Here is a 23,578-nt window from a genome sequence, read left to right as displayed (position 1 = left end):
TGGTCAACGTTCCGTATATTTTCCGTTGAATGCATGTTGCTTTATCGGTTCTTCGATTCGGTAAGCTGAAATAAATCGAAAATGGAAGAACGCCGCAGCGACAGCGTTCCTGTCGAATATGCAACGATCAAAATACATGAGAGAGAGCGAGAGCGAGAGCGAGAGAGAGAGAGAGAGAGAGAATCAACAGTAAAGATCGATCGCATTTTAATATTACCAACTTGTGCTTTTTATATTGAATAACTTTCTTTCAAAAAAAAGACCAAATTTAACGATATTTTACATTGTAGATAATTTATAATTTAGAAACCATGGAGCTTTCTATCGAATGAAAGTCTCGGGTAAAATATTTACTTCTATATTATATGTACTTATGTACAGAATTGACGCGTAACACCGATTAATTCTCTATGTTCGAGCTTTTTATAGAAACTTTGAACTGCAAATTTTTATAGAAACACGATGTAGAATAATTCTGAACAACATCGTTAAGCTTCCCATAGACTGCAAATACGTTTCCATTTCAATCGTTTTCTAACAATCTGAATAAACATCAATCAGATAAACAACCAAGTACGTAAACTACATTTTTGTAAGAGAAAAAGAAATAAGAATCGTCAGATCATTTTCTTCTCTGTCAGAAACATCTATTGCTATTTACCCATCGAGTAAAAGATTTTCTTACTTCTTGGCCACGGTGAAGCGCGTAATCGCCTTAAACGAATCTCAGACCGACGAAACGCGAACGTTCTTGTCTCATGAAAATTTCACGTGAGCAGTGCGCGGACGTCAAGTTCCAGATCCGACAGAGATCTTTACCGGGCGACAAAGTGTCACGGTGTTCTCCCGATCGAATAACCGTGTTTTCTCGAATTCTCCGGCCGTTCGAAGGAAAGAGACGCGATTATTCGAAGGTAGCGAGGTGAGCACGGCAGAAGAAGGTTAAAGGAGAAACGATCGAGTCGCAATTCAAACGGAATCCTGAAGCTCGAATACGGCGTAATCGAGACGAGGCACGCGTTATCGATTGATCTCTCGAAGGCAAGCTGGATCCGTTCACGAAAAAAGAAACGGTTGGACCTAAGGTGTATCTAACAATGCTCGGGAACTACCTACATAGATGTTATCCTGTTCGAAGAATCGGTAAATCCTTGCTTAACGACGATCGACTTAGAAGACTTTATAGTTTCCTGCACTTTTCTCCCTGTAACACGTTTTCTTCCAGCCTCCAGGGAGGCTTACTCACCGTTCTTCTCTTTCCACCTTTTCCTCCCCCTCAAGTAATCCGTGATACATTAGCCGACGTAAAAAAAAAATAACGAGTTTTACGTTTTTACCATCTCTTCTCCAGTGTTGTCCGGAACTTTAATAGGTATATCAACCTTGAATTTTATTAAATGTATTAGGCTTACAGGGTTAGAAAGTTATCCTTGGAGAACGAAAATTATTCCACTGTTTCTGATAAACAACTATTCACAGCGAATAAATAAGCGTTATAAATAAGAGACGTATTCTAATTGAAATACTGTTTCCTTCGATAACATAGCAAGTATATACAGTCCTTTCGTGAAATTTAAAAATTCTGAACTGTATTGAAATATTTTCGTAGAGGCAAAATGTGCAACGCAAAACCATCTCATCGAATTGATCAATTTCCTCCAAAATTTCTCTGTCCCATCATCGTGACGTTTGACGAAAAAAGAAACGAAAATGAAATACTAAATACCTTACGTGACGATCTTGTTTCCAATTGCACCTACTTTGCCGCATTCGCCGATTGTCTCGGCCAGACTGCGTTATTTTGTTGGAGCATTCTCTCGACAGGTCGCGACGGCTAGCTGAAAATCTTTCTTGAACGAAGGTGTCGGCGGGGCTTGGTTGTCCCAGGAGGTCGAACGGTAGCTGGCAACCTGTCAGAATTCATTAACTCTGTCGCTTGTATCGTGTTTTTCCCTTTCCACGAGGAAACATGGTTCCCGGGACGGGACCGTTGCACGATTCGCAAAACTCGGTCGGAAGTTGGTAAACCGGCGTCGCGGTGGTTCGCGAAAAACCGTCTGCGATAATTCTGTCTAGTTGGTTGACGACGCGTAAAGGATCCCGCGGGATCGTCGGATAGAAGATCGGTTAAAGAAACTGGCAAGTTGGAAAGGAAGACAAAAAAAAGGCCAGGGAGAAAGGCTGACTGGTTGGACGAATGGAAAGGAATGAGCAGTTGGGGGAAAGAGGAGTGGGATCGCGAAGAAGGAAACGGAATAAAATTTGCATCCGAAAATCCTTTCGTTCGGCTCGACCCCCTCGCGTATCCTTAGTCTGTTTCTCTTCTGTCTTGTCTGGCTTCATCCCGCGGTAGGGCTAGGAACGTCGGCTCGTCTGCATACGACGTAATGACGGTGCTCGACATGCCGTGAACGGAAGAAGGAAAGTCCATTGGACGGAAGCCGGGCTCGCTTCCGCATCGTAGAGCCTGTTTCGTGTCCCGTAGGCTTGTTTGCCTTGCACGGGCTATCGAACCGACACAAAAGCTACAACAGGCATCACTCTAGTTTGGGTCCACTCTGTGGAACCTATTCACCGATATCGTTTCTGTCCCCTTTCTTTTCTTTATCGTGTTTGCGTACCTTGTTTTCGATCCGAGTTTATAACAGCTAGATCGAATGAATCGATGGACAGATTAGAATTTGATCGACGATTTCGGAACTGAGAGTCCGCTTTACGATTTTTTCGTAATTTATCTTATATTTAAATCAGTGGCATTCACTGCTGTAATACCGTGTCGAGTGCGACACATCGAAATATTATATGTGGCACGAAGAAAGTATATTTCATGATTTATACAGATGATTCTATATTTTTGGTATTAGAGTGTATAGATAAGTGAATAAAATACGACCCACAAAGACTTTATTAATTAATTTTCACGTTTAAGATCATCTTCATGGTATAAATTCTTAAATGAAATTCTATCAAACCAGAGTCACGATCTATACTTTTATCAAGCCTGGTACACGATTTACCTTTGCACTTAATTATTTTTATTGAAGAATCGAAGTTCAAGTTATAATTGAAACTAAGTTTTCTTACTGGTATAACGTATCTTTGTCGAGATGGAAAGAAAATTCGTACCACGAATGCGATTCGATGTTATTCGAAACGTTAAGGATATTAGAAGTAGGATATCAAAGCGTGGAATATGGTGGAAGTTCGCGCGACTGAATTTCTTTCTTTGAAAATGCCCTTCTTCCGTTTAAATGGGCAATTTAAGTGCCTAACGATCCGCTGAAACATTGAAAACGGCTTTTTGCGAATGCGTCGGAGATCCGTCCGGTTAGACGACGAGTCTTGTGTGCGGAATTAAATTAAAATTAAACAGGTTCCTTACTTGTAGGTAAAACCTAGCGTTCCAGAGGTCGGGGAAGGAAGTTTTTTGATATTCACAAATGGTTGCTCGCAAAGAGTACTTGTTAGGTGAATTGCTCGAGAAATTGTTCACAATCCGACGATTCTCATAGAGCTACGCCATGTTGTACCAGGAAGTAGATTCGGTTATGTTATTCTAAAGGCAATTCAGACTTCCCGGAGTATAATTCAATAGAAATTTGAGTGTACCGGAGTGACCGGAAACGACGTTTATTTTTAACGTTTATTAGATAGGGCGTCTAATGAATTCGATTCTTCGCCAGATAACGATGTTGACCCAGTTTTATTTTACATCAGCGTTTCACCTTTCCTTAGCTTTTTCCCATAGTTGGTATTTCTCCATTTATCGCACGATACAATGGTACAAAGCGTAGGTGAGTAATAGGGTATTCAATGCGACGTTGTTTATTTAAAATTTATTGCGATAGCGCATTAACAGAAAACTTATACCAACTTGTAATTTAATACACTGCGTTTTTGGTCTGTGATAAATTACCTGCCTTTGAATCATTTAATCGTTCTTAGAATTAATTTACATGATTTACTCAAAATAGAAACTCGTAACGCACACCAGACAGAGAGAGAGAGAGAAAGAGAGAGAGAAAGAGAGAACTTTCTGGTTAAAGGATTTTAGAATTTAAATGAGTTACTGTTAAAGGAAAAGGAAAATGAAAAGCTGAGAGCTCAAGACAGGACATTGTTACAGGTTGCAACGTCGGATCCCAACGTCTTTAAAATTCAAATACACAATCGTGGAAAATAAAGAATGAGAAAAGCGAATTTATCCTGGTTTTCAAATCGTCGTTGGATCGCCTTCCAGAATCCAACTAAAACGTTATGAGAAGTGAAATATACACAAACGTCTATAAGCCAAAGTCAAGAGAATTCATTATAGATCGCGAACTCAGACTTCAAACGTCGAAAAATTCAAGTAAAATAAGGAGAGCAAACCTTGTTAACTCAGCTCGGAAATTCCTTGGCTATCGAATTAAAAAATTGACGACCTTGGCATCTAAATATTCCACCGTTGTGTATAAAGGGATTTGCAAAATGCAATCGAGAGATCATTTCAGCTCGCAAAGAGGAAATTTTTCAAAAAAAACGAGCAGTTTTTCGCGGTGTCGTTTAACAACAACGGTGTCACAGTTCAACGAACTATCGCAATGTTGTGTCACTCTAACAACGCACGGTTTACGGTTGCGTGTAATTCGATCTTTTCCACGCTCGTTATTGGCTAACGATCGATAGTTGCGAACAATTAGAGTGAGAGTAAAGGGAAGCGAAGAATATCAACTGAATGATCTCTCGATAATATTTTTTGCCTTTTATTTTTTTTTTTCGTGCTTTAATCGAACGAGTTTCGTCGCTCTATATTTTCCGTTGGTTTTGCCTGATCTCAACCTACCGACAACAAATCACTTTCGTCGGAAATGGGGAGAACGTACAACCTAATTCTAAACGCGTGGCCACGTGATCGGCTATTCAAAGCGTCCGATCTCGAAGTTCCATTATAGGTTTCGGGTACATGCATACCACCATATCTTACAACCTCAATACAGGACGTAACACTTGTTTCTGACGGCTTTACGAGCCTCTTCGTATTCTATAGCTATATATCAGATAGTATACGGGGTTGGCCTCGCATCCTTGAAATGTTACACGGAAAACAAAGACGTGTTCTTCCCCGCTCGTGTGATATTGAACTTTGCCATCATATATTTATATCAGATAAATTGCGCCGACTTTTCCCATTTCGCCTGTATCGTATAAACGGTAAAAGCAGAAATTTGGTCTTATTTCTTTTCCGAGTTGCTTCGGATGATTGAAATAAAATTATTATTGTACTAATTTATGTGTTCCACGTGGAATTTCTTTTTGATACGTAAATTAAATCAAATAGCTATCTTTTAATAATTATGTCTAGAAATTATGTCTAGAACTAGCAGAGTAAACCAAATCGATAATTATGATTTTTTCTAGTTTTATAAATCTACAACGTGCTGCATACCTTGTAATTTTAATAATCTATTGAATTATTTTTCTTACCTTTACTCATTCTATATTCATTTTTTTAGAACAAGTTTCATACTTCTGTTTCCAAGAGTTCTAATATCAATCAGCGATATATTTCCCTTACTTTCCTCAATTATTTGTTATTTCTCTATTTTGTATTCATTTTTCATTGTCACGTTTCATTGTTTATCGTTTTGAATTGAATCCTCAAAAAATGCACCACTTATGAAATAATCTGACATATTTACAACACTACTGATTAAACCAATGCGGTAATTTAACTCCTAGAAATGTAACTACAATAACTAAAATTTAATTACTAGTTCTGATATTATTATTTTCTAGTTTCATTGAAGGCTTTGCTCACGTGTCTGTCACTGACGCACAGTTTCTACTTACATCGTGAATATCCAAAAGTTAAGGCGCATTCAATTAACGCGAGGCAAATCCGTGTTGCGTAAATACAGGCTTAATACATCACATGCCGTTTTAATACCACTATAATGTTGCCAGATTAAAGTTGTACCACTACTAATTATTTCTAGCCCTTCCAGACTATAGCCGGATTGTTTAGAGCGCGGCCTTCCCTTCGCTCGTACAACCGTTCTACCCACTCGGACTACATACGTACATAGTTGTACACGGTCCGGGAACTTCCTACATAGGACGACGCGGTCGGAATAACTAGGAGTTTCAAACGAATCCCAGGGACGCTTGGTGCACAAATCTATAGCATAGGGGAAAAGGTCGTAGACGAAGTTAAACGACAGAAGTGTACGCCTAACGGATGCTGACGGCAATTGAATTCGGTAAATGACAGAGTCCTTCGTTTTGATCTTTCGATTAATATTTTATAATGGAACATTGTATTACAGGAATGATTCGATCGCAATTACGTTGTCATTCATTAAATATAAAATCAAACGTATAAACCTACATTTATCGATAATAAAATAAGGGTGACATTTCTGTCTTTTTTCATCTTTCGCACGACTCACACAAAATTCTCTAATTTTTTAAACATACCTGAATCATAAAGCAGTCCTTTGAAAAATCTCGCGCATACATTCTTGAAAGAACGTAACACATACAGACTTTCCCATCGAACAAATAATTTTTCTTTTTGAATAGACAAACTTTCCTGAAATTTTAACAAAATTCGTATATTAACTCGTATTGCGGGATAATTTCTACGTGCTTTTTTCGACGGATTCAAGAGTAGATCAAAGCGATAGCCGCGTTAATCAAGAGCATTCAGCCTCGAAGGCTAAAGGTGTGAAAAAATAGTGTTATAACTGAATGCTTGAGATCATAGATCTCTTAGGAATGCTCACGTCGAATGAATCACATAGGGAAATACAAAGAAAGAGAGAATGTGCGAATGTGAGAATAAATAGTCGTAGGAAATACGTATACCAGTGTTTTTCCGAGCATACAATGTATCTAAATCACATTATATTATTATTCAAATATAATATTTCTCGCCTTTCATATTCTACGTGTCAGGTCTATCTATAATGTAATCCAACATTTCTAAAGTATGAAAGAATGTTAGTATGTATACGGATTAAATTCGTTTGTATATTTGATAAATCAAATAAACTGGGATGTATACATCCTTTCATATCTGATAAATCAAATGAATGTAAATGTGTACATTCGTGATGCGAAATTTTTGTTTGGACGCCGTACAAGCAAACCGACGTTAGGATGTCCGCGAGATATGTCAGACGTTAATGTAGCAACGCGAAGCGCATTTGCAACGCCGGTTGTCGTCCATCATCGTCTACACGCGTGAGTTGTGTAAGCTGCGCGTTCGTGTAAAGCAATTGCCATTACACGGTCTCTTAACGTTTTCTCCAGGAACGATCGTGTTCATTAATAACGAAGGCGCAATTAAAATTTTATAGCCGACGAAGTTACATTAATGAATTATTCATGCGGGACACGCGTGATTCTGTGTCTACGTATACTTTGTAAGATTTCTTGTACACGATTTTAAAGCTGGCTCTGACCTACATCGGGGTGAAAAGTTCAATATCCTTGAAATAAAAGCAATCTCGAAGCGTGAATAATATTCCACGTTTTTTTAGCGAATACGACTGTGGAATCATTTTTCTCAAAGTTACGATAAAAATATATTATGTGAAATTGACTTTAAATCCAAATAACGTGAAATAAATTCTCAAAAAGAAAAACATTTCTATGTAAATATCAACTTTATTTGTTCATTTATTATTAGATAAATCGATCATTGATTGGTTGGAATGTACGGTAAAGCTAACTACGATTTCCTCTTTCAATTAACAATAATTACAAAGCGTATGATTTGACCAAGCGCAAACGAATGCTATTAATGCTATTTAACAACATGACATTTAATTGAATCCAATGATGTAGAAGTCGGTCGAGCTTTATATGGCACACAACGACCCGTCCGATCCTCATTCGTGCAGATAGGGGACCTATAGAACCTTATCCGACACGATGGCAACTCGTAGGGCCTGATTTAATGCGAATAGAGCATGATTGGATTCCATTCCATACAGACTCGATTGGATCTTATTCAATGCCGATAAGATTCGATTGAATCACATCCGATACAATAAGGTTCGATTGAAATATGTTTGATACCTTCATCGATAAATCATTTGGCAGATATTTTAAAAGATTAGAAAAATATTCCTGTTATAATCCAAAAGCGTTAAGCGAGACTCAAATCTATTGTTTTCGCGTCTGACCTAATGCGGTACTATTCTACTGTGGCTGCCCGTTTCAATGATATGCCGGTAGATCTGTGTCAAGAAATTATCGTAGAATTTAGAACTGTGAATCGATACATAATCTTTTTAAGATTTAAACACGTTTAAGTTTCATTTAGTTAAACAGAGTCGAATCAAATTTCGTTGCGGTGAGATTATGGTTGCATTTGCTACTTCACATAGTCAATGTGAATTGAAGCGGGAGCTTCGCAGTTCTACCGATTTCAAAGAGAAACGATCAAGTTCTGGAAGACCGAATGTCAGGTCGAATTGTACCTGTTTCAAAGAGTTTCGATTGTCCTCTGTAACATCGGAGGATACCTAGTCGAATTCCACTGTCGTTCCATTGTGCTCGAATCACCTTATGATAAATTCAACCACCGGTTTTATCGGTAAGATACAAATATGAAACATTGTCTTTGAAAGAATATCTTAATCCGTTTATTAACTAATCGTTTATCTCTTTATACGGTTTTAACGTCAGCTACTACAATAATTTGAATTCGAAGACTTTCACAGAGATATAAATCGTATTAATGTCAATACGTCGACTTATATTACCAACAGGTTTGAAACGTTTGTTAGTGACGTTTCTGTGGCGTCTGCAGAGGATTAACAGGGATTATACTATGCGCAGGTTATCGGCGAGAACACTCACCACCTTTCGGCCATCACGATGCCAGGAACGTGCTCGATGACCGATGCGGTCAGAATCGTCGACAGTTAGTGATGAGGAGGAGCAGGTTGTCGGCTCGCCGATGGCTCAGGTCACCAGCAATATGCCAGTTCTCGAACCCAAGCGGGATCTGGGTCCTTTACGAGGACTTCTGATCGGCGTTTTCCTCCTGCTGTCCCTTCCACGGTGTCGCTGCTTCGACTTGGGTAGGTCAAAAGTTCAACATGTTCTTATAATATAAATTATGTTTCGTTTTTAGTAAGGCAGTTCATTCAGGATGTTATTTCTGTCAAATACTGCTTTACTATGGTAATTTTGATCTGTCAAGTATATATTGCATTGAAAATGATCAATATTTTATTTTTGACATGAATAATAGCTTCCTATTTGATCGTAAAAATTAGTATCACTTTCTTTTTTCTAGAAATGAATTTTTATCGTTTAATATAATTCTATTTAGTAGCATGTAGCAGTAAAGAATTGAAATCTGCAACTGTGGTTCCGAAAGATAATTTAATGAAATAATGTAACTTATAAAGTGTTCCATTCTCGGGAGAAATGGATTACATATGGGTTACATATTTCATAAAACAGAAATCAATATAGAAAGTGATAATTTAAAAACACTTTTAAATTCTTCTATGAATAAATTCTATCTCTTCTGCAATGACCGTAACAATAGAAAATGTCCATGTCAATTCGAATATCAATTCCTAAGTAGCTCCTCGTAATACGAGAGACGTCTCATTCATTCTTTTCGGTAATATGATTACATAAATATCCTCATCCAATAAACGTCATCAGACACATACAATCATGCCCGGTTCATAAGAGTGTAAAAAATACTTGATATCACGGGGGGTTAGAAGCTTCTATAATTCACTGGTTGAGCCGTAGTTCAGTAGCAGGTGTGGCCACGATGACCGTCGTTAAAGCGATTTCGACTGGCTGGAAAGGAGAAGATTCTCACACGAATGGGACACGGTCAACAGCCCACGTCCGTGGCTGTAGTCTGTCGTGGAAAACGTATACCCGGTGTCGTCTAACTCATGGTTCGCGCGGGTCATTTCGCCAGATAAAGGAGGAGAAGGTGAAACGAAGGAAAAATATTGTTCCATTTGTGCGGCGACTATTCCACGAAAATGAATTTACCTTAGTTTTGTCTTTCCCGTTGTCTTCCAGCGTAATATCGCCGGATGCTAAAGCGGAGAAAAATTATTCTGGAATTTTTTTCCCCCTTTGTTCTCGCGCGTATACACACACGGGAAAACACACTATGCGGCGAGGTTAAAGTGGGGATGAGGGGTAAGCTACGCGACATGCAGCGCCTCCAGGGATTCTGCACGGATTTCTTTTCCCTTGATACGATACGACAGAGATAGAACGAGTACAAGCATAAGAGAGAGAGAGAGAGAGAGAGAGAGAGAGAGATACAGTTTCCCCGAAAGTCGGGCTGTAAAATTTAAATTTTTCTACTATGCGCATTGGCAGCAACGAGATGGAAGCAAGCCGGAAGCGAGTGCCACTTTGGCCAAGGTAATATACAATTACTACGGCGTGTTGCACGCGCCAACGAGATATGTACGTAGTCGAATGCGATTCTTGGATGCGACACGGACCGCACGAAAATTTTATTGATTTAGCATATTTTCCCGGCATTCAGCCTGGAAATTGGAGGAAAATTACACGTGTACATACGCGGCTGTAACCGCGCGTTATGGAGTCCGCGAGATGAATTTGTAAAGAGGAACGAGGAACGTTTTCCATACCATGCGATGTTAGCGCACCGTTTATTCGTTAACTGCGATCGTCGTGTTTCTTATTTTCGCGTATGGCTCGTTTTTTCAAACGTCGTGTCGCGTCACTTTTTATCATCCCTCGAAAATGTCGCGCAAAACGCTCTGTTTTCCATGAGAATTTGCTGTTCTGGCGTCTCATTCGCGATGAACTTTTTTGATTTTTTAATTTACATTTACGATACATTACCATCAAATTGCAACGTGCTTGTGTCGAGAAAATTAGAAATGACGGTAAAATACGTGAGAACGTAAATGGAGATATCTGAATAAATCTTCAGGTAAACAATTCTACCCTCAAATTACGTATACATACGTGCGATGTCTAGAACTGTTCAGAATGAACCCCGTCGTTATTCAGAAAGATTAATATTCATTATTTTTCTCCGAGGCCAGGAAGTCGGCCGCTATGGAACTACGCACTCAGTTTCTATTGTACGACCGCAAATGAAATGTCAACGGCACGATGAATTAACAATACTATCTAATAACTGCTCAGACGCAGGCGAGCAGGCATACGGCATACGGCATTGTGCCGATTCATTCGCTCGTGCTATACGCATCCAATGTCTCTTATTGCGTATCACTTACCCGTGATGTGTTTGTACATATTAATTATCATCAACGAAGAAAGTACAGTGGCTACAAACAATATTTGCGCACACCGGTATTTTCCAATGAAATGTTTCTTCATCAGGTTCTACATTTTATTTTTGTACCTAGTAGAAAATTCTCCTAGCGATACGTAAATACTACGATAAATACAACGGTGTACAGATACTTTCCGTAGTAATTATATATCATTCATAATACCTGTGAATTGTCTCCTCCTTTATGCCTTTTCTTCTCTTTTGTTCTATCAGTTTACGTATCGAAGAAAAATCGATCCGACCTCCCTTTCTTTCCTCACTCTTGAAATTTTTGTATTTCAATTAGCCAGGTTATTTGCATCGAAGGCAGAGAAAACTAGTTGGTTCCCTTTTCAGATGGATTTAATTAACGCCAAATATAATCAAGGCAACGCGCAGAGCCGGCTGCCGATCGATGGGTTTCGGTATTCATGAGTCAATAGGCCATATTATAAAACGGCTCGGGAAGAAAAATGGCGTCAAGGGACGATCTTTCAAATTGCAAATTGATTAGCGCTTTTCTGGTACGCGAAAACGGTAACCGGTTGTATTTCATCGCTCCATGCGTCGCGTCGAATTTATTTTATTGAATCGGGCACTCGTTTTTCCGCCAACTAGTTTAATTAATACGCTTGAACAACGATGAACAATGAGCCCGTTTAAGGATTGGCAGTTTAATTCAAACGAAACGTGAATTATGAACGAACGTTTCGGTGCTTGGCCTTCCGTGTACGTTCGAAATAGAAACAATCCTTTCCCGTTGAATTTTCTGCCAAAGAAGATTATCAACCGACAAGCAAGATATTATTCTCCTCGTATTATTGTCTAGAAGCAGACACGTTTTCTTGAGATACATGCGCATGATACAGTTGCGATTCTGTTACGAGCTTCGTAGTTCAGGATTCCTCTTTGTTCGACTAACCATCAAACGAAAATAATCTGAATTGTACTGCGATAATAAATTGTATTGTCCGCTAAGAATATAACGAATCTACTCATAAATAGGAAGTATAAAGAACGATCGGGTTTGAAATAAATCTTGAATGACGCTATTCAATATTAGAAAATTAATCACTAGTAATAGTTTTATTATAATTTTATCGCATCAACCGATCCCTTTGTCTCTGTTCTTTTTACAATTAATTAATATTATTTGCGTAATTACTTACCTAACCTCGGATACTAGGTTTCAGAAGGAATCCGTCAGCCGTGTAACCAAGTCTAATTGGTGGTTATGTAGCAAAGCACAGAGCTATTTTCCTTCCTCAGCCTTACGGAAACGAACAGAAACACGTGTCAGTTGCAAATGACAGTTGCTTAGAATATCAGACATCTATAGATCAACTAATATTCCTATTAATTAAGATCTTTCTCCAAACAACCATTTGTACAAACCATTAGGTACGCGAAATTGTGATCGTAAGAACAATGAACATACGTGTTTCAAACTACGCCAAGAATATATATACACAAATACCCGTATCTTCCTCTGTACGTTTATGCCACTGACAGATCGTTGCAAACCTTCTCCAGTTCGAATGCTCTCGCAACGAGTCTGTCAGATCCGCAAGTTCCGTGCAATTTTTGGCCAAGAGAGCACCTGCGCGAGGTTCGTGGAACCGCGAACTACACAGTCGGTCTGTTTGCCGCGAGTTCGATAATTACAGCACGGCTCATCTAGTGGCGCAGTTTGCCCCAGTAATGGATGCTGCATAAAGAGGCGCAGTCGGTATTCTGGAAAGCACGATCGAAGTTACACTGACGCCAGGATGGCGACAGTTCTAAGGATTGAATTGCAAAGAGAACTAGGCCGTGCCTATCTGACAAAGTACAGTTTGCACGGCGTAGACGGGCATGCATATTGGCAAGCCGGGGAACAATGGGCGAGCGTGTCGCACGGCAAATGTTTTATTCCAGTGAGCAATTATGTCAGTGTACTTAGAGTTTCCAACGCGTGTGCTCGTCGATGCGCCTCGTCGGGCAACTTCCCCTCTGTGAAGTATACGTTACTCCCATGAAGTTAATTTACCGCGTAGTTTTCATTATCTTTTCTTCCAAACGTTTTAATTTTCGTTCAATACCGGCGTAGCTACCTTTTCCTGTGAGAAACGACTCGTTGCTATTATTTCGGTGGAGCGAAAGTTTCGTTAAAAGTTTTGGATTTAAACGTAATTTCGGGATCGTCGATTTGTCAATGGATTTGTCTATGTAGCTGATAGTGAATAGTTTCAAGGGGAGAACTGGATCCGACGAGAGGTGAATTCAAATTAACGTAAAAGCAATTATTAGTTCGGCGTGGGATTTTAAGTTAACAGGGTACGCTAGCGAGAACTGTTGGTTTATTGTGCCTGGTCGATGTTGAGCGTTTATCGAAAGGAGTTCGTTCTGATTGTGTTTTGGAAATGATTGTTGAACGTGAGGAACTGCAAACAATCTCCCTGGAAATTGTCCTAAACAGAGCTCGGTGAATCAGTCACGTACTCCTGTTAACTGCTTCGCCATATCGACTTGCGTTCCTGCTTAGGCACTATTTAATCGTTCACCGAGATCTATTCATAGAACGTTCTCGATTTTACTATTCCGTTTGTTTTATCATTCTGCGGAACATAATACGCAGTTAACTTTGTAAGAAATGATATCGAAATCATCGATATTAAGCAAAATTTTACCCGCGCGCGGTAATATTTGAATATCGAAGGTAGATTCGCAGAATGCGTAAGTCATATTATAAAAATTTGGAATTTTTTTCATCTAATTATCGTATAGTTAACAGAATTGAATTTTTCTATTCTAAACTAATAACCAGGGGAATATCCAAATTGGAACTGATGTTTATAACTCCGTTTTTCGCAAAGCCAACGTTCGACTTTCTCGAAAAAGAAATCTTATTTTCGTAAATTTATCTAGCATTGGAAGATGACAAATAATTTCGAATTCCAAGGAGAATTGAAAAGCATGATTTTCGCGATTCGCGTTATTCTATGCATTGTAATTTACAGGATCGACCAGCATAGCTCTTATTTTCAAGATGGAACTCTGAAAATCGATTTTCATAATCCTAATCATAACACGAATTAATCGTTTCAATCGTAAAATCAAAGTTTTCTGACGTACAGAGATAAAGCGTATTAGCGCAACAAGCGAGAACTCGCTCGATGTACTACGTTTTAAGGAAAACAAGTTCGCTCAGCAACGTCTTACACGAAACTGTGATTCGTGCGCAAAGTCGGAAAACCAGTCTATTCTGTTTGTATGTATAAGACAATATATATACATACAAAACAGAACGGTGATGCAGGCGAGTTTGTAGAATTTGGAGAAGTAAGAAGCCAAGACGAAGTTTCGTCGTAGTAACACCGAGTCACCAACATGAACAGAAACTAACTGTATTACTGGTACGCATGACAATCGCAGTTGGTAGAATATCAACTCAAGTTGCGCGATTGCGACTTTCCAGCGACCCACATTTTGCAACTTCATCGTTCGTTAAGTCATTTTCCTGAGCAACAACTTTCTTCTAAACATAGTCGGCTATGTTTGTTTTATCGTCGTTGCAATATCCTCTATTTGAAAAATCATAAGCTTCGCGGCTATTTCCAGTTCAATATCTTTACGAAAATTCGAAACTTCGAAACATTCAAATACCAATTAAAACGAAACAAACATATCACACTATTCGATACGATAGAACATTGTATTTTTAAATAAATTAAATCAAATTTTTAAATTTTTAAATTTTTAAATAAAATGAATAAAAGCAAATTTTCGTCCGTTATAACGCTGCTTGGCAAAAATCATTGCTAGCGTGTTGGATCTCTCAGGATGCTAGCCAATCCCACGTCCGCTGCATTCTGCAGTTTTGAAACTTTCCAACGTAACAGCAGTTTACTGTGGCTTAAGTGAACCGGCACGATATAGGCTGTCTCGTGCTACGTCACTATGTATTGAACAATTTATTACAGTTGGTTATCTTCGCATAGTTGTACGATCTCTCGTACATGCTATCATTTGTCCGCCAAACGTTTACCCGATAAAGTCACGTAATTTTTACTCGAACAGAGAGCAAAGAAAAGATTGAATCTTTTTAAAGAAAGGATAGCTTCAATCGATAAATATGAAATTAGAATGGTGCAAGATATTTGTGTCAAGTTATAGTTTTGTTTTATCGCCGCTAGTATTTTCGTTCCTTTCGTTTATCGTGGTCAACTGGCAAACTTTTACGGGGAAGGCAACGAGGAAGGAAGTTCGATCGCAGTTTGTCCGTGAACGCCGATTGGGTTCCTTGTGTGCGCACAACGAAGTCACACGCCGGTTGCGACTTCTGTTCCCGTGGATTTCGTTGGAGAATTTTCACACGGACCCGTAACCATGCCACTGCAAACTGTACGTACATGTATTTTGCGGTAACGTGGCATTTTCCAAATGAATTCGAAATTCCCGGTGTAAATTCGAGCGTATAAAACAAATTATACGGGCGATCTATTAAAATCAATGCGACGATTGAAAACAGTTTGTTTGTCATCAGTCAAGTTTTAATTAGCTAGCTAAATAACAAAATACGTTAAATGCGCGCTCGACCCGTGGAAAAGCGTATTTTCTCGTGATTGTTCGTCCAAGTCTAGTTTATGCAGAGTTTCAACCTGAAAATTGCCACCCGTTTCTCATTCATTAACGTTTAATTTTGCGCACGACCAATCCAACCCCACTCTGCTTAATATAAAGCGGCCCATAGTTGACAAAGCGCGCGCGAATAGATATTGAGTTCTGACTAACGCCGTTTCGAATCCTTTCAGGACAATGTACCGCGGCACTGGGCATGGAGAATGGCGAAATCCCCGATGAAGATATATCGGCCAGTTCTATGTACGATCCCAGTCTTGGCCCGAAACATGCCAGGTAAGTGAACAATGATATCGCGAAATGCTCGACTGCAGTTAAGTCGGCCATTTTGATTTAGCGCTATAGTTTCTAGCTTTGTTGAATGCATGCGAGTGCTGCTTGATTGCAATTAATCGATACGAAGGATCTGTTGCTTGAAATTCAAATTCCTTACTAAAACAAGGTATTAAACCAGACGAATACATTGGTTTTCTTTATCGAACGGTTTAACCAAAAGTTACTCTCCCATTTGTCTTAACGATTTGCAAGGAAAAAAAAAAGGAAAATAATACAAGATTAAGAAGTAGAAGATACGAACCTAAAAAAGTTGTACGATTGTATCACAGAATCGGCTTTTAATTCTCGACCGTTAAAGAGACACGGAGTATCGGTTTGCCAGAAGTTAAAGAAGTAAGTACTTACGTTGAACATCGGCCAACTGGTTGGTTTAATCAACTTTGCCCAACTCTCATCCCTCTTTTTTCTCGGTTGTAGGATTAGGTAACGGTTCTTTTCTTCTCGTGATACACTAACCTAACTACGTTATCTCGACGATAGAACATTTTTTTCTTTTCGCAATATGTAAAGATACGTTTGCTCAACACGCTGCAATACACACATAACGTGTGTTGGATAGCGGTGAGCGTTTAACTCGGTCGAGTATGTAAACGCAGCGGGTCGTTTCCGACGCGGTGGATATAAATCTCGAGCGTTGGAATGATTAAGCTCGATAATTCGACGTCTGCGGCTCGGAGGTTAAGCCCTCTAATTGCGTCCAGATTCTTTCTGTTTCGCATTCTGGATCGCGTGACGCGCACGAACGTTTCAACAACGCGGCTGCCGGCTGGTATTTAGCGAGTCCACTAGGCGGCTCGGTTTTATTTCTTATTACAACGGCGAGATTAAAATCTCTAGGCTGCCCGGGGCAGCTAGAAGCATCCCGTGCCTTAGCTCGGCTGGCATTAAAATGTTAAATAGCACATGGCCTGCAATGCACGCTTATAAAATCCTGTTATCGAGAGCCAGAACGGGTATCAGATAACGAGATGCAAGAACGTAGCTAATAAACTGTAAATATCGAATTAATCGCTAATCGATAGGAAGGGAAAAAATGGCCAAGAAAAAAAAAACGAGGGAAAGTGTTCGAGCAAAAGGATAGGTTCGAATCGATCCTTTTTCACGGTATGAAAGTCGCGAGTAACTTCGTTGGAAGAAAAATCGCGAGGTCAGATTAACCTTGATACACTCGGAAGCCGAGTGTCTATCGTTTGTCAAAAAGAGGAATCGTCTTCCTGACATTTTTACCAGCGATATTACGATCCTGATTCGTTGCGAGCGTCGGACGGCTGACAGCCAAATCGATTCGGCACATTTACGAACCGAGGCAATTTATGAGGGTCGCTAGAAACGCACCGCGGATATCACCGACCCATGTCTGTTAATAATGCGCCTCGACATGCTCCGTTTCGTGACGTTAGAAATAATATTGGGAGAGGCGCGATTTCGCTCTACTCTTTGCTCTTTATTCGCTTTATTAACGGTTCGATTTGGAACCGAAATAGAGTCTTTAACGTCGATGATTCTTTTCAAGCGTTGAAATAGTTCGCCGTTAAAGTTGAGAACGATTTAGTAGTACATTATCTGCAATTGGATCATCAGTAATTGTAATTACGCTAAGATACATCATTCAGAAAGATACAGAAACTTTTTTTAAACTATAATATACACATATCTAAAAGATTTCTAATTTTATCAAAATAAATACAAGTTAGAATTCAGATTATTAAACCAATTATAAATTTTCAAACAAAAATATAAATTTCGTGGCACAAAATACGGCGTGCATTTGCAGAAAAAATGAAACAGTGTCCAATTAAGTAAATCGCAGTCCTCTTGTACAATAATATTTCTTTCTTCCCGATTTCGGCGCTATCTCACAGAGCTAAGTAAGACAGAAAGCAACTTATGTACTCGATGAACTCGTTTAGGATCCGTGTACAGGCAGAGAGGGCAGTAGTTTGGTCGTTTCCAGCGAGTTTGCAGGTGCATAGAGCAGGCACGAGCCCGGTTCGATGTAACGGAGGATAGAATCGAGGGAACGAGTGGGTGCTGTAGGGGCGCAGGGGGAGGAACTGGGTAGGGTGAACTCGACCCCTACAAATTACCTCCAATTTCGTGTAAATTCCTCGTTCCTGCGTCAGCATAATACCTGTATTAGGACGGCCAGCTCGGGCTCTTAGGCGGCAATAAATCTGTATTAGGGCGAGGCGTTGCTCCTCTTAGCAAAAGGGGTACAACGCCCCTGGGCCTGGCTAATTTTTCACCACCACGTTTCGTCTACGACCAGCTGTCTGGCAGGATCTCGCCCTAAATACAATTCGTCGGGCAGTGAAAGAGAGACAAAGAGAAAGAGGAAAAGTGTGAGCAGTCGTCGTCCTCTCGATACATTGTCCTCGTTTCGATTTTCACCTCTCTCCAACCGTGACTTCGTGCGACGACGAATTAGCCAACAGTGGCCGCTAATTAGACCGCAATCGTGGAGCTCTAATTCGCTTCTGATTGTACCGCGTCATCCCGTTAATCTTCGCGTGGAATTCCCGGAATCAAGATTCAATTTGAGTTTCCGTATATTCGTTGGTCGAACAACTGCTCTGAAGAGAGAGAGAAGAATAGAGGAACTCGTGGAAGATTTTGCCAGATGAAAGCTGGAAATTCGAAACGACACGATATCCACTGCTGTGAGTAAGGGTTCGGTGACTGTGCCTGCTTACGTTTATCGCGATACACGCGCGTTATCTCGCCGAGATTGACGATAAGCTCGAACGTGCCACGCTAACGTACGATTATAATTATAGATGGAAGATACGTTTCCATTAGGAGGTTCAACCGTGTATTGCGGTGCAAGATCAACCGCGTTGCAGGATACCTTTGACTCACGAGTTAATTTATCGGTACGACTGCGTTTTTGATGACGAATAAGTTCATCTGATTTCACGTGTTAGATTAATGCCAGTTATTACCCCATAATTTACGAAGTTTCCTCCTGGGAGTAGCTTTATTACGTTAATAGCTACATGTCGTCGTATTATTTCTTCGTGGATCTATTCCTATTACTTTGTTGTGGAAAAATGACTACAAGGAATAATTACTTGCTTATTAACGTTTATGACTTTCATAAAAAATTCATATTTTCACCTTAAGTATACGTATTACATACAAAAGCGTCGTTCCGAATTGTTTGAGATAGAAACGACGTAGCTTTTATACGTTGTTTGTATTACAAACGTCGTCATTTGTTAGAAATTCAGGAAAAGCAATCTACTCAATTTCTCGAAGGAACAACACAATTTTTGCGGGAGGTTCTGAAACTTTAAGCAGCCCACCGCTGGGCGCAAACCTGGCTTTTGTCTTCCGTAACAAACAATGTCGCGTTTCGTTCGAGCGTTACAACTCTGACCTATATCCGGCTTTGTGCCGGGCGTTCTCGATTTTCCAGCGTGAAATATGCACTGCATTTCCATCGTATTGTTACCGCACAAAGGTCCGGCTATCGTGGGAAGCGACGGTTTTTGTAATCGGCTAAAAAAATGTTTATCGAAAGGAAGCGCGAAAAAGAAACGTATTTGTCGTCCACTCGCTGTGTAAACCATTTTATACTGTCCTGTCGTGGCCACTCTGGTTTCGCCTATTTCCACACAATGTATCGAGTGGAATTCCTCTGTCAACGAAGACAAAACGCTGTCCTCTAAAATTAATTCGAACATTGTGTTTTTTAATCCTCGACCTTCCACCAGTTCCCGAATGTCAAAACTCTCAAAGTGAAATGTGAACGAAAACGTCATTGTTATTCATGAAAGCTTAAATTTAACGCTATAATGGCCGGTAATGCCGCAGTGTCGTTAGATGGCCGCTAATACTACATTGGTGTCACGTGTTGTTTACCTATTTATGCGTTTCTTTAAATATTCATTACCTTCATTTTACTTTTCAAATTGCAATCAATGAATTTTCTTATGAATATAGCGAGAATCACATTTTAAGAATTCTTAACTTGGAAATTATACTTAGGTGAAATTAGATCGACATAGTCTTAATGTTCTATACGTTCGTCCAATATTAATAATGTGATTTAATTTTTATATAAAAAAAGAAATATATTTCTTATAGAATCTCTTATTACACGAAATTGTAAATGCCAGGAAGAAAGGATAGTCATCCTTGATCACGATTAGAACAGTCATCAAGCTAAACTAGGAAACCTGCCAAGATTTCCTTGATACCACTCCCAGAAAGAGCGTGCGAATCGTTGGGGCAGAATCACGTGAAGTAAACTCAGAGAACGGGATACAAGAAGGCTAACGGGGTTACATCGCGAGGACACTCGTTCATTGGGAAAAAAACGAAGATCGATAATGGCTTGCGGGAGTGGATGAGCATCTGTACGTGCTAGGGAAAAAGTTTTCGTTTTCGTGGCCGAGCTTGTGACCGTTCGTATCGTTTTAGAACTGGCACGAGACGGAGGGGCGCACGAAGGAAGAGTTTCCAAAGGCGAGTCGAAGCCAAGTGGGAGAAAGCCACGGTAAAAACGCCAATGATAGAGAGAAGGAGCAGAATGACGAGTTGGAGGAAATAAAAGAAAAAAAGCAGACTGAGAACCAAGTAGGTAGGAAAAAAGGGAGGTGGGAGCCAAGCATGACAGGCCAAAATCTTCGACAGAGGGAGCACGGGGTGAAAAGGCGGAATCACGCAGACATAAAACGTCCTACGGCGTTACGTGCGCTTTCAGCGGTCGAAGCCAACGAAAAATGGTGGCCATATTCTCCCGACCTTCCAACCGGGGCTATCTTCCACTTTGTTACGATTCGAAAACCCCGCTGGCTCTGGTCCCTCTCTCGTTCCAGTGATTTATGAACCGACAACTACACCCTCCGTCCTTCGCCATTCGCCACGGCGTATCCCCCTTCCTTACATCCCCCTCTTCCTTGTATGTCGTAGTCTCCTTTTATTTTTTACTTTTCTACGTTTCGTATCGCCAGGTACGTACCGTGGTCCCGCGTGGCACGACGAGTCTCGATACGTCATATTATGCCCGAAGGAACCGTCTCCCCCTAATAGTCTCTTACACCCCCAGTCGTGACTGTTCGCGTGACGACGTTACACGGTCGCATAAATCTTGGCCAGCCGCGTGGACTGTGGCTGTGTATCGATGTAAACCACCGTCGGATTTTCTCTGGCTTCGAACTCGAGCGAAGCCTCGAACGGCTGACCGGTGCGGTTCCAGGGATTTCGGGGCCAAGATCGGCGAATTGTTTCGATAAACGAAATTTACGTGGCAGATGTGTGAAACAGCGCTCGCCCGTTCGAAATACCGGTTCATTCGCGGTCGTTGAACGCGATTTAGGGGGCCGTCGGTGTTGGCCCGAGAGTGAGCACTATTTGGGAAAGAGATTTTGGAAGCGTATGGTTATCGACCTTCCTAAATGGCTATACCATAAGAGCTTCTTGCAATGGTATATGATAATAGGAAGTATCGAGCGAAAGGACGAAAATTTATCGACTAGCGCGTACACGACGATTTCTGTAAGCGTTAAAGTCAACTGTATAGTTTCGTGATTTTTACGGGTATTAATGAAACAGGATGGGATTGAGCTCGACGGAGATAGACGAAACAGTTGGAAATTTCTTAGCGTCATGGTTTATAGCCGCCTGTAAAATTTGAATTCCACCCTTGTAAGTTTGTCCTGCTGATTCTTTAATGCGGCTTTTAAAAGTACCTGCAGATTGAAAATTTTATACCTAACGAAACTAGAACGAGATAGTCGCGCAACTTAACATCGCGGAAAATTCCTTTCCGGAATCTACTCCGTTTTCTGCTTATTTTAAGGAATGTTATCTGGACCTGTCGACTAGAAATGCCTGACTATTCGACGAATCGGATGACTTGCTAACTTATGCATAATAGCAGTTTTACGATCGAAATAACCCGTCTTAACATTCCATAAAAGTAAACCGTGGAAGCTTTATATCTGGGTGATCAATCGGCAACCATTAAATCGGACGACCCTTGAAAGTGCTTTATCCATGGAAGCCACCCGCCACCGGCCCGCTTATCCTGTTGAAACCTCTTTGTTTCCTGGCTCTCTACATCCGAGACGACTGGTTTCAACGCAGCGAGTTTCCCTTTATCCCAGAGCTGATTCGTTCCGAAAACTCGGTGAAATTCTTATCGTAATTGCACGGTCCTCGACACCGAATCGAGGTTATGCGTTCAACGACGCTCGCCAATTGAAACAAGGAAAATTGTTTGCAAATAATTGCGAATTATTTCCCCTTTCGTTCGAGGGTAATCGTACTTGATCGTCCTAAAATCGATCCTCTATAGCTAAACGTGTCGAAGATTCGTCCAGGAGAAGCCCTTATCGACTGTAAGCCGGTGATTCTCGACGGCTCGTTCTCGATTTTCCTTTTGTTTCCCTCCAGTTGGGATCTGACTGGCGACTCGTTCTATCGAACGCGAATCCTTCTTTCTTTCTTAAACCGTGCAAAACCACTCGACGCGCGGAATGATTCATTTCGAAGAGACGGTAAGAGCGGCCGTTTCAACCGAGATAACATCCAATCGCGCTTTAACAGCGACGTTCTGCCTTCGTTAAATTAACATACTCGTTAAGATGTAACTGGGTCGTCGACCACGGGGATATAGCAAGACTGCGATAAGTTAGCTTGCGCTTTTTGCGCGACTGACGTGAAATGTCTTACGATTTTTCACGTGTCTCCGTCGAACCATGACGCTCGACAGTGGAAAATCCTTGGGGAATTCTATTCATTCCTTAGATAGTCTTTTTCTTATTTTTATCCATGTAAAGGGCCGACAAGGGGAACAGAAATTGAAAGTGGAATTTGAGACGGTTCTTTGGAATTTCTTATGTTTTTTTTTTTTGGAAAAATTATATTTAGAAAAAGTCCACGTTCTTGAGCTTCGATGATGGTGCGCGTCGTGATCGTCGCGCGATCTCATGAACTATCATTTCAATGAACACGCCAAAGCAATCAAACATGTATCTACACACATATGTATAATATATAGATTCCTATGCGTCTGACTTCTCACATGTTACATTCATCAGAACACGCAGTGTAGCCGCAACCTTCCTGTTGACAGGTGCTAAATATGAAGCAAATCGTATATGCATTTAAAATTTACATCAATTGCGACTGTGTCTTCCAAAATTTGTCGTTAAATTTAACAAATGGAACGAAGGAAAGATCGAAATCGGATGTAACAATTTATTTCGGAAAAAATGTCAACGCTCCATGTACGATGAAAAATTGTTCGAAACATTTGAATTGGAAGCACAAGAACGACACTACACGTGATACATATTCATACGACAATCTTTGCCC

General features: G+C 40.3%; 1 protein-coding gene across 6 annotated transcripts in view; it reads left to right on the top strand.

Annotated features, from left to right (window-relative positions):
* The window catches only part of LOC117204395 (discoidin domain-containing receptor 2-like), a 221,228-nt gene that overhangs the window by 100,514 nt on the left and 97,136 nt on the right, over positions 1-23,578 (top strand). For 5 of the 6 annotated variants that reach the window (XM_033441746.1, XM_033441744.1, XM_033441742.1 and 2 more), the window contains exons 4-5: positions 8,833-9,077; positions 16,090-16,192. In XM_033441746.1, coding sequence (XP_033297637.1) covers positions 8,897-9,077; positions 16,090-16,192 — 284 coding nt within the window. In that variant the 5' untranslated portion in view covers positions 8,833-8,896. Of the gene's footprint in view, positions 1-8,832; positions 9,078-13,269; positions 13,553-16,089; positions 16,193-23,578 lie in introns of those variants that run through there. The other variant, XM_033441747.1, reaches the window with a different exon arrangement.

This window comes from Bombus bifarius, unplaced genomic scaffold (assembly GCF_011952205.1).
Source record: "Bombus bifarius isolate JDL3187 unplaced genomic scaffold, Bbif_JDL3187 scf7180000007978, whole genome shotgun sequence".
Taxonomy (NCBI): Eukaryota; Metazoa; Arthropoda; class Insecta; order Hymenoptera; family Apidae; genus Bombus; species Bombus bifarius.
This window is presented reverse-complemented; position numbering and strand designations above follow the sequence as displayed.